The 12,403-nt window shown below is 41.0% G+C and overlaps 1 protein-coding gene across 5 annotated transcripts in view; it reads left to right on the forward strand.

Moving 5' to 3' along the window:
* ptprfa (protein tyrosine phosphatase receptor type Fa) overlaps positions 1 to 11,610 on the forward strand; it is a 97,959-nt gene extending 86,349 nt beyond the window's left edge. For 3 of the 5 annotated variants that reach the window (XM_088350480.1, XM_088350482.1, XM_088350484.1), the window contains 12 exons: positions 582 to 679; positions 1,808 to 1,931; positions 3,570 to 3,745; positions 3,811 to 3,930; positions 6,258 to 6,412; positions 8,168 to 8,453; positions 8,559 to 8,737; positions 8,822 to 8,948; positions 9,083 to 9,208; positions 9,288 to 9,442; positions 10,341 to 10,476; positions 10,779 to 11,610. In XM_088350480.1, coding sequence (XP_088206606.1) covers positions 582 to 679; positions 1,808 to 1,931; positions 3,570 to 3,745; positions 3,811 to 3,930; positions 6,258 to 6,412; positions 8,168 to 8,453; positions 8,559 to 8,737; positions 8,822 to 8,948; positions 9,083 to 9,208; positions 9,288 to 9,442; positions 10,341 to 10,476; positions 10,779 to 10,847 — 1,751 coding nt within the window. In that variant the 3' untranslated portion in view covers positions 10,848 to 11,610. Of the gene's footprint in view, positions 1 to 581; positions 680 to 1,807; positions 1,932 to 3,569; positions 3,746 to 3,810; positions 3,931 to 6,257; positions 6,413 to 8,167; positions 8,454 to 8,558; positions 8,738 to 8,818; positions 8,949 to 9,082; positions 9,209 to 9,287; positions 9,443 to 10,340; positions 10,477 to 10,778 lie in introns of all 5 variants that reach the window. The other 2 variants (XM_088350479.1, XM_088350481.1) reach the window with 1 other exon arrangement.
* Positions 11,611 to 12,403: the final 793 nt, after the last annotated feature.

The following is a 12,403-nucleotide window of genomic DNA, read 5'->3' on the forward strand; positions in this document are numbered from 1 at the left end:
TCAGCTAAAATTAATGAACAATCATATAAATATGCATTTTTTAAATAATAGTAGGTGGAGACATGTGTATTTTACATAATATGAGGCTCACCTTGGGGGAGCAACATAATGGTCTGCCATCTTGCTGCTACGGGTACCCCACAAAACAAAACTCATTTTTGGTCAAACCACACAATACAGTGACTTCCAGTGGTCAAATATTACACAGTGTCCCTTTAAAATTACCAAAGGTGACTACCTGTGAAAAAATATATTTGTAGTTTAGGAGGAAATGTAACCTTTAAACAAATGAGCTGATAAATGTCACAACAAATGTGATTTACTCCCAATTACTGATACAAAAGAATATTTAAGTTACTTTCCTTATAACTGAAAGACATTACAGACATGCTTTTTGTGAAGAATCATATCTTTTTTTTGTCTTCAGTTTGGAAAAGAAATGGTACAATTTCTTGTGACATATTAGAGAAGGTGTCGCACTGGTTGAGAAACACTGCTTTAGAGTTTGTTTGTTTTTTGATGCGTGACTGTGGATGGAAACTTGAGTCTTTTTCTCATAATGTTTGTCCCCTCTTCTTCAGGGATGAGACAGCATCCTCCCATTGCCGTCTGCGACCTGGCCAACCACATTGATCGACTCAAGGTCAACGATGGCTTGCTTTTTTCGCAGGAGTACGAGGTAAAATGGGCACACAAACCCACGCAATAAAGTACAAATGTCTTCATCAAATTTCATGCAACCCTTGAAACTTTTTTTAAGAGTGAATTCTATTGTATTTGTGTAAATCATAAGTACAGTAATCCCTTGGTTATCACGCTAAATGGAGACCAGAACCCCTTGCAAAAAGTGAAAATCTGCTGAGTAGCGACACCCCCTCATAAAAGTCCCAAAGGGTCAGATTTACCTCGCGATGATGTCCTTACCTACTAAGAGTAAAATAACAACTATAGATCTCCAAATAAAAACTCAAAGCATATAATTGCAGTTGAACGAATCGTCTTTATTTGCATTATACAAAAAAACAACTAAATTAGAAGACTTCTCCTTTCAGTACAAGAAAGCGATTTAGAGAGCGGCCGGCTAGCTGCACGCTAACATTGGGTAACTTTGACTTTAGCCAGGTCTCCACAATGATTAAAATACGACCATCTCGAGAGTAACAGTTTCCTACAAGTAATGGATCTGGCGTGAGATACAAGCTCCGTAGAGGTTGCTTGTGAGGATTATTAGCAGTAGGCCTGAATGGCAACCCCGGTGTTGCCTGTTATTCCAATGCCACCTCAGTCTCTTCCTGGACCTAATAAGAATCCACGGAGCACCCGCTGGTGATCACTTTTTTTTGCGCTCTTCTGACTTTCCTCAGAGTCAAATTTAACTGATGGATTTCTTTTGAATGTAACGAGCCGCTTAAATACCAGCTCAGCCGTAGCCGTGCTCCGCAGTTTACTTTAGGGGGGTTTGACACCTTGACTTGTGTGCCCGCGCATCTCAGCTGTTTGACTGACAGCATACGCTGGCCAACCACAGCCGTTATCACAGACAGTCATGCCCACCAAACACAGTAAGCACTACCTGACTTGCACCATTGGTAGTATTTGCTGTCTGCTGTCTTCTGAACTTAATGCACAATACGTTGATAGCAATGATAACAAAGAAAATGTTATCAAAATCTGAGAAGCAGTGAACCTAAGCGCAAAGTAACAAGAAGTCTCTCTGTTGCAACAGAAGTGAACTCTATTACAATCTGATAGATTTATGGATGGGCAGGGGCTGTAACCAAGACAATGTTTGTTTGTCTCCTTCCAGTCTATCGACCCTGGTCAGCAGTTCACATGGGAACATTCCAACATGGAGATCAACAAGCCAAAGAATCGATATGCCAACGTCATTGCCTATGACCACACCAGAGTCCTCCTCACGGCCGTGGATGGTGAGCACCACTGGAACCCTGTTTTGTATTTTGACCTAGCGAATGTAGCATTTTATCTTGTGTTCAGAAGGAAATTGGTTGAGGATTTCTGAATGAGCCAATTGCAACTAACTCAGAGTTCCAAAAAAGGACGCCAATATCAATTCTAAAAAAAATCAGACTCAAAAGGTTGAAGGACCTACACTTTATCTCAGGTGGCACCAAACATTTTAAAGCATACAGAGAGCTACCATACTTTTCTGTTACTGATTACCGTGGAGGGCTACCTGTTTAAGATAAAGTAATAAAATAACAAACTATTGTGTTCTTACTATGTTATGCCTATGTTATTATTATGATATTGCCATTCTGTAAATATCAAAAGTAGGGTTCAAATAGGCTCTGTGAACCACTAAAACCTTTGCCTCGGATAAGGAACCTTATTGATTTGCATATACAGTGTAAATTTTAGCGTATTTCAAAAAATACATATATTTTGGAAAGCATGATCATGTATTTAAAGACGCTGATCATGCCTATGATTTCTCATGCCAGTTAGAAATCAAATTTCTGTCAATATTGCAATGACCATCACTGGTAAGTCATTTTCAAAACCGGCTCTCAGGGTACACAGGTGTTGTTGGGTGGCTACCGAGTGCTTGTGGGCTCTACGTTGGAGAGCCCTGCTTTTTACGTTAACTCACAGTTCATTGATTTGACAATGAATCACTAATTTGATTTTGAGTTTTTCCTTGCCCGCATGTTGGTTTAAGATTAGGCGATGGTGTAATTGTAATCTTGTGCAGTCCTTTGAGACATCTTGTGACTAAGGCCTATACAAATAAATGTGACTTGACCTGACTTAAACTGAGGAATTTGGAAACTGGCGTTTTATGGAGTGGTGGATGGATACGCCGAAATTAGGATAAAGGATCAATTAAATGAGACGATATTTTTGATGGCATGTCTGACTTGTTTGATTCACAGCACCAATCATCAGTTTTGCTTTTCTTTTATGATTGTACACAATAACTTTGTCTTGGAGAGAGATGTACAGCGGTACTTCTACATAGGAACTTAATTAAGTGCACATTAAGTGCATTAAGTGCCTCGGACATCTCAAAATGGGAAGTGCATGCTCTAACTGGGACAAGCTGATACTGACTAGTGACCGGTCTCAAGCATTCTCTAGGAGTAGCCTCCTGGAATGCTCATAACTTGGATTCTCACTGGTATGTTGAGTAAGCTTTTTAGTACCAAATAAATCTTATATCATAATTCTCATGTTTAGAGGTGCTTGTTTATAGGGATTTGACTTGAAAGTTGTTTGAAGTGGGCTTCAGACACATACTGCCGACAGGGGCACTTGGGGTGCATTGATAGAAAGAGCGAAAAGCACAGTGAGGCGGACCTGGACAGTTTTTTTCTTTTAATTGCGTACGTGGTATAACCCTGGGTGCTTATGACTGTGGTCCCCGGAAAGAGAAATAAGTACTGTTCACCATTCTCTTGGAAAGGGAACCCTTGTAAGATCAGTGACCCTCCAAAGTGTGTTGTCCAAGCATAGAGGGTAACCATATCTCCTATCATTGCGTCCATGTAGCAAAGGGGCACACTCTACAGTAGCTTGTTTGATTCAAAATGAAATCTTCTCTTTAGGAGTTCCTGGCAGCGACTACATCAATGCTAACTACGTGGATGGCTACAGGAAGCAGAATGCCTACATCGCGACGCAGGGACCTCTGTCCGACACTCTTGGAGACTTCTGGAGGCTAATTTGGGAGCAGCGCACCTCAACCATCGTCATGATGACCCGTCTAGAGGAGAAGTCTCGGGTATGAAAGTGACAAAAATGATGAGGAAGAGGAGGATGTTCATTGTTGGGTGTGTATCACCACAGGTCAAGTGTGATCAATATTGGCCCAGTCGTGGAACTGAAACCTATGGCATGATCCAGGTTACCATGTTGGAAACAGTGGAACTGGCTACATACTGCATACGCACTTTCGCACTCTACAAGGTAAGGCTAATTTACCATACTTACAATGAAACATTTGAAATGGGTACGCTGCAAATGTGACTATTTCCTATGCATGCCCAAAATACCACTTATTTTTTATCCAGTGCATAGCAAATTAAATATTGTACTTACTGTATCATATTAGACCATATTACAAAGCCGTATTGTGTTCTACAGCACACTTGTGTGGCAGAGATTCATTCAGGTGTGCTGCAGGAAATTATCCGATCACCTTAGGCGAAAACAACAGTTGAAAAAATATTTGTGGTATTTATGTATTTACAGTTTTCCAGGGATCAGATTTCTTATATATCAGTAGATCGGAGCAGGTTGCTATTTGTTTTTCATATATTATACTGTACTAGTAAAACAAAAATGACTGTAAAGTGAAATGTCAAAAATATTGAATATTATGTAAAGCATCTGTTCAAGAGGTGGGAAAAGTAAAGAAAATTAAATGGACTACAATATTTTCTGGACTAAATAAATATTCCTTTATGAGTTTTTTTCCCATACATAAGGGGCATTAAATTAACACTAATGTAAGAATGAGTTTTGCATTAAAAAAATCGGAAAATAAAAGAAACTTATTTCATTCTATCTATCCATCTATCTATCTACCTTGGTCATATCCCTCAAGAGGGGTGACCGACAGCAAGACAAACACATACAATAACAAAGAAAATAAAAGGGGGAAAAAAAGCAAAAAAACACACACAAAACATTTTGGACCATGGCCAACCCAATTGCCCAAAACACCCAAACTTTGGCACCTAAGTTGGTCATGCTTTCGTCCCTCCAGATGAAACCAGTGATGGTCATTGCAATATTGACAGAAATTTGATTTCTAACTGGCATGAGAAATCATAGGCATGATCAGCGTCTTTAAATACATGATCATGCTTTCAGCCATGTCACTCGGGTCAGGGTGACACAACACACTCTTCTGTTCAACAGCAGCGCCCGACAGCTTTCACTGATTTACCCCTGCCGCATCATACGGATGCCCAGCCCATCCTTAATAACGCGTGTACAATCCCACTATCCTTTCACAACACCTCTCCACTCCTTCCTATCACCAACAAGAGCTCTAGCTTCCATTATATTTAGACCTCTTTCCTGCAGTGCACTAATAACACCTTCCATCCACGTCAATCGCAGCCTTCCTCTTGGTCTCCTTCCATTTACTTCTGCTCTGTCGATCCTCTTTAACATTCGCTCCTCATCCATCCTCTCCATGTGTCCAAACCAACCGAGTACTCTCTTATCAACACGCTTGCTCAGTTCCACGACTACTCCAGTTCTGTCTCTCACAATTTCATTTCTCAATCTATCCAATCTTGTCACTCCTAACATACTCCTCAAACACTTCATCTCAAAAACATTCAATTTTCTTCTTAAATCTGCATTCAGGCTCCAAGTCTCTCCACCATACAACACAGTCGGCACAATCACACTCTCATACAGTCCCCTCTTAACATCCATACTCATACTCTTGTTACTCATCATGAAATCACTCTCCTCAAAGAACCCAAAACCTTGAAAACTTATTTCATAGAACACAAATATTAGAAATCATGTTTCTCAACTAAATTGGAATGATTCATTTCCGATTTTATTTTCTGTATTGTATGGTCTGTTAGGTGCACCGGATTATATCGAATTTTTGGCAACATTTTTGTTTTTTGGGTGTGCCTTATAGTAAGGAAAATATGGTAGTTACAAATATAGTGTTCTTAAAATATTTAAATTGATTTTGTATTGTCAATCAAGGCAACATTATGGCCTGTCTTGGCAGTTTGTGCATCAAAACTGACACTTTGTGCCTTGAGCTTTTTTTCTTTTTATTCCAATGAAAAATGGGGCAGCACGGCAGCGCAGTGGTTAGCGCTTGTGCGGCACAGTTCATGTCATGGGAACCTGTCGTGGGTTCAAATCCAGCTCCAGACTTCCTGTGCGGAGTTTGTATGTTCTCCCCGTGCTTGCGTGGGTTTTCTCCGGGCACTCCGGTTTCCTCCCACATTCCAAAAACATGCATTTCAGGTGAATTGGCCGGTCTAAATTGTCCCTAGGTGTGAATGAGCGAATGAGTTGTCTGTGCCTGTGTGCCCTGCGATTGGCTGGCAACCAGTTCAGGGTGTCCCCTGCCCACTGCCCGGAGATTGCTGGGATAGGCTCCAGCCCCCCCGCGACCCTAATGAGGATAAGCGGTACGGCTAATGAGATGAGATGAGAAAAATGGTTGCTTTGGTTACAAAAAAGGTTGAACAACACTAATGCACCCTGTTTCATATTGAGCAGATATTTACTGATTATGTTTACTTTAGAACGGCTCAAGTGAGAGGAGGGAGGTGCGCCAGTTGCAGTTCATGGCCTGGCCAGACCACGGTGTGCCTGAGTATCCAACCCCCACATTGGCCTTCCTCCGCAGGGTCAAAGCCTGCAACCCCCCGGATGCAGGACCAATGGTAGTCCACTGCAGGTAATTATATCTGTATCCATATTTTGTTTTGCTAACAGACAGCACCGTCTAATGAAACTATTGGTCTTGTAAGTGCATTAAACAGTATCACATCAGCCTCCTGTGACTGGATACCCTCTTGTCTTGAATTAAAACTTAAAAAATACTGTTTCTAAAAGTCGTATCAAGGCACATAATTCTAGTGTAATGTAGTTATTTTGCATGCCTGTATAGCAGTGACGTGCAGTGAGGTTTATGTCTGGTGAGGCACAGTCAGATCTCCAAAAAAATGAACCTACTGTACGTGTTTATCATTTGATTGGCAACATATAATGTGTTTGGTTTAAAAACCAGCATTTTCTTTGATAACAATATACAAATTCTAGCATGGAAAAATTACTCTTAAATTTTTACCATCTTACCTTTAATTTTGAACAAGGGCCTTTTAATTAAAAACATTGATTTTTAAGATAAAGGCCAAGCAACATGACAACAATTATCAGATGGTTGTACTTGAATTGCTATGAGCTTCTTCTTCGTCTTAATCGTTTAATGGTGGTTGGCATCTATCACCTTGTTGCATTATTTGCCTCTTTTTCACTCCTCAAATTAAAAGTCCCATACTCCTTAACAATTATGAATGTATCTTTTGTTGAGGCCGATTATTCAAGTCCAGCAATAGTGACATTACCTTTATTCTCTCTTTTATCATCCTATTCTTTATCTTCTCCCTCTGCATTTTGTACCTCCTGTATTCTTTTGTTACTAATTATTTTTCTATTTCTCATGTATTTTTTATTCTTAATTATGTTGCAACGAACATCACACCACAAAACAAACATATCACCTGAAAAGAGAAAAAGGGTTGTTAGGTTACAAGCCAAAGGCTTAAAAAGAGACCTACCCCCAAAATAACTTACTCTATCAATCATATGAACAAATGATCAAAAACAAGAGCAGCAAAGAAAGAAAAAAATCAATAGCACAAGGGATTGAAGAAGGAAAAATTCCAGAGCAAGGGTGAGAAGCCTCCTTTCTCGTGAGACTCAGGAAGTAGATTCTTTCTTCTGACAGTCTCTACACTCAGCGGCTGCCCGCTCTTAGTATCTGAACAGTAAATGTGTGAATTTAGCCATTTTAAAAAGGAAATCTTAAAATTGTGACATTATATGAGAAAGAACTTTAAAACTAAATAAATATAACCATTCCTTTTCTGCGTCGCTTATACTTACTTGGGTTCATTTTATTCGTTTGATTTATTTATTCCTTTCAGACAGTTACATTCTTTGTGTACACATGTAAATATAACTTAAATCGTAACTAAATGCCTGAAAGGGAGTGGGATTAAGAAAACTTAAGTTGCAGTGGTGCTGGAGCCCATCCCAGCTTTCTTCAGGCATTGGGCAGGGGACACCCTGATCTGGTGGCCAGCCAGTCACAGGGCACATAGTCAGTCAATTCACTCGCTCATTCACATCTATGGACAATCTGGTATACCAATTTACCCGACATTCATTTTTTTGGAATGTGGGAGGAAACCGGAGTTCCTGGAGGAAACCGATGCAGGGGAGAACATGCAAACTCCGTACTGGAACTCTGCGGTTGCTGTAATTAAACCCTTGACCTCTGTGGGGCTGCGCGCCAACCACCTTGCCGCCTCTTATTAGAATTTTATAGATTTTTTATTTCATATTTCCGTAATGCATCGCTTGATTGTACGTCACTGCTGTCTGGCATGGTAGCAAACCCTGACAGAGTATGTTGACATGTTTTTAGTGCGGGAGTTGGCCGCACAGGATGCTTCATCGTGATCGACGCCATGCTTGAGCGCATGAAGCACGAACACTCAGTGGACGTGTACGGGCAAGTCACCTGCATGAGGGCCCAGCGGAACTACATGGTCCAGACTGAGGACCAGTATGTCTTCATCCACGAGGCCCTACTGGAGGCAGCCCTCTGTGGCAGCACTGAGGTTGCTGCCAGAAACCTTTTCATTCACATACAGAAACTCAGCCAAGTGCCACCTGGGGAGACCGTTACTGCCATGGAACTGGAGTTTAAGGTCAATTTTCTTTTTACAAACAATAATACCAATAGTGTTAGCAGTGGAACACATATTGAATAAATCAGCTTTAAACATGATGTCTTATTTATCGTGTGTATATAGAAGTTGGCAAACTCCAAAGCACATACCTCACGTTTCATCAGCGCCAACTTGCCATGCAACAAGTTCAAAAACCGCCTGGTAAACATCCTGCCTTTCGAGTCCAGCCGCGTTTGTCTGCAGCCGATAAGGGGCGTGGAGGGTTCCGACTACATCAACGCCAGCTTTGTCGACGGATACAGGCCCGTGCGCTCGTCAAAGTGTCCCTGCAGCATTGCTCGGTGTTACTTGGCTGTAATTGACTGGCCCTGCTTGTGCTCTAGCAGGCTACAGAGAGCTTACATCGCCACCCAGGGACCATTGGCCGAGACTACGGAGGACTTCTGGCGGATGCTCTGGGAACACAACTCCACCATCGTTGTAATGCTCACCAAACTGCGCGAGATGGGACGGGTAAAATATTGATGCAGCTAAAGCCGTACTATTTAAGCATAAGGACAATCTAAAACAGCGTGATTTACTAAAAATTAAAACAAAAATTCATAGTTATCATACATCAAAAATATCTGTACATTGTTACTCTACAGGAAAAGTGCCATCAATACTGGCCCGCTGAACGCTCAGCTCGCTACCAGTATTTTGTTGTGGACCCCATGGCTGAGTACAACATGCCACAGTACATTCTTAGGGAATTCAAAGTGACTGACGCTAGGGTAGGTGGCGACCATTAATTTTGCCCTGGCCGCACAGTAGCTTGGATAAGGTATCGATCGGTATGTGTTTGTTCAACAGGATGGCCAGTCCAGGACCATCAGGCAGTTTCAGTTCAGCGATTGGCCCGAGCAGGGAGTTCCTAAAAATGGGGAAGGTTTCATTGACTTTATCGGACAAGTCCACAAAACTAAAGAGCAGTTTGGCCAAGATGGACCCATCACTGTGCACTGCAGGTAAGTGTCCACTTGTGCTCCACAAACATTCTAACTTTTTTGTAGCCTCAGTTGGGTACAATCCCATTATTCCCCCTACGCCTCTTTTTTACTCCTGTGACAATGTGCGTTAATGACGAGGGTCAAATAGTCCCAAATCTCCACAAAACGTTGAGTGAAGTGGAAGAGTAAGGGACCCCACCCAGTGAGGGTAGGTGAAAGATGAAGTAATGGAATTGAGCCTTACTTTTGGAAAAATATCTTGAGACATAGCCTGAACAGAATATAAAAAAGATATACTGTACAGGTAAATAATATTTGTGACTATTTTTGGGGGAAATAACTTAGTGGTAGTGGGACATTTTTTGCAATGTCATTGCAAATGTCGTTTCAAAATAAGTTAGTCAACAAATTGTTTATGGACTAGAATTGGACAAGATTTTTTAAAGCTATATTTAATCTAAAATTTGTGATATTCTACCACCGGTTGATATGTACGAATATTTTGGTTACACCACTTATCTCTAGAAAACAGGACAGATACTCAAAGGGCATGTTTTACGCGATTACTGTTATGAATAATTCGTTGTCACACATTAGATAAAATTGGACACTGAAGTAAGGCTCATGGCACACCCGTTGATAAACACTGTATTAAGCGTATCTCAGTTATTTGTTAATTCTACACTTTCATTTTATTTAGTGAATGTAATACTTTGTAAGTCAGTCACTCACTGAGGGAGTAAGTTAGTCAACAAGCTTTTTTTGGTATCTTGGGGTGATTTCTGTTGGGCTGACCAGATGACTAACAAACTAACAGCCTGTTAGCTAGCAACAAAGACAGTGTAACTGAATAACTGTCTGGTGAGTTATTCTGTCACTTATTGGTTGCACTAATTTATTTGTCCCCGCACATTAGTGCCGGTGTAGGGCGCAGCGGCGTGTTCATCACGCTGAGCATCATCCTGGAGAGAATGAGGTACGAGGGCGCCGTTGACGTCTTCCACACGGTCAAGACCCTCAGGACCCAGAGGCCCGCCATGGTGCAGACCGAGGTAACTGTTAAAGAGTAGCTTTTTATTCATTTCTATATCCGGGTTTTGAAACGAAAGGCCGGTCAAAATAAGAGCTGAAGATGAGTATTTCCTTCAAAGGTTCTGTTCCAAAGCACAACATGGATTCTATTTGTCTGCTCATCTATAATGATTTTCATTGTGCGATAGCATCAAACTAGCGGAAGGCAGAATTTGTGGTTGTTTTAGATCAACTTTTACTTCTTGCTTGTTACATAAACATTTGACATACATTTCAACTTACAGTGGCACTTAACATGAGTAAATGTCTTTCATGCCTACAGGACCAGTACCAGCTCTGCTATCGGGCAGCTTTAGAGTACTTGGGAAGCTTTGACCACTATGCAACATAACAGCACCCCGATGAGCACCCAGTTATGCTAACTACGCTACAACCACGGGCAGATGACTCCCAACCGGTGGATGGGGGACTGACTGACAACTGTCAAAAAAACCTTCAGAACTCCTAAAAACTCTTTGCCCCTTCGTTGAGCTTGCTTAAATGTTTTTTTATCACGTCTTACTCTTTCTACGCTGAGGGGAGCATGTGTTTTTCTACATGCTCCCCACATATAATGGTCATGATTATTGTTGTGATATTATTATTATTATTCAACTGCTGCTACTTCTTTTTCTACCATAGACATGATGACACTCTAGGTTCTTTTTTCTCTTCTTTTTAACTGTTTGTTTGGGGCCTGCGGAGATGAAGGAGGTGGCCCAACCATCTGACCAGGGAACGCTTCGGACAAAAAAATTCAAACACAAACTTTTGTGGCCTGGAAATGTTCAACAGGATGTTGAGCCACAGCAAGTCTGATACCACTTCCTGTTTTATTTGTTCTTTAACCGTGTCAAGTTGACAAAATGCGTGCCCTAAGATGTTGAGGATTTAGGAAGATGTAAGAAAACACGATAATAAATTATGTGTTACTCCGAAGATGAGGAATTATAGTTTGTATAGGGTGTAAATGGCATCGCTTGCTTCAGTCATCAGTGGATGATGCGAAATTCATTGGGGTTGAATAAATCTCTATATTTTATGTTGTTTAAAATGTGATCCCTCTTTATTTTTAAATAAAAGAATTCAAATAAAAGGACTTGTCACCTTGACTTTTTATTTCTGTCGTTTAATGTTTATTTTGTTTTGTTTTTCATACGTACTCATTGCATACCTGTCCACTACTGTATACGCTTTCCTACTATTTTATACATGTTTTATTCAAATATTGTATGCCGTATAATATTTTTTGTCCGGGAAAAGAATTTAAAACATTTTTTTAAAAACACAATTTTATTGTTAGACCGATCTTGTCATGTCATGTCATTGTCTATTTTGGCTGAATTCCAGATCGTTTTGGTCACTGGTAGCAGACAACAACTTCATTGTAGATTACTAATATTGTCACAAAGTCTTTTGGGCCACACATATTCAAATTAAAAAGTTTATATGTCATGATTACCAATGTGATGCACCTGTGCCCGCTCCTTTGGCGCCAACTGCCTCGGACTCTGATTGGCTCCCTGTCACTATTTAAACCCACGTCTATCTATCACCTGTTGTCAGTCCTTCTGCAAACCTCAGTGTACTCTAGGCAAGCTTTTTCGACCCTGACTCCCACCTGTTTTTACTCCCGTCTGTTTCCCGCGTTCGACACGTTTTTTAATCCTGACCACGTCTACTCTCCTCTCCTGGCTTTCCAATTGTTTCCGATCCCGACCACGTTTTTTGCTCTCTTGTCCTGGCTACTGACTCATTTTTTCCGTTTCCGACACCGCCATCGCTCGCCACGGAAGTCCCACTTCCGCGTTCAGAGCGACCTGCTTCGCGCGTCCAGCAATCCCCGGATCGTGGGTGCAACCCTTTCCTTTCTTCCAATAAAACTGAAAGAAACATAACGCAAGTGGG

Source organism: Urocampus carinirostris, chromosome 12, assembly GCF_059441175.1.
Source record: "Urocampus carinirostris isolate Australia breed hairy pipefish chromosome 12, RoL_Ucar_1.0, whole genome shotgun sequence".
Classification (NCBI taxonomy): Eukaryota; Metazoa; Chordata; class Actinopteri; order Syngnathiformes; family Syngnathidae; genus Urocampus; species Urocampus carinirostris.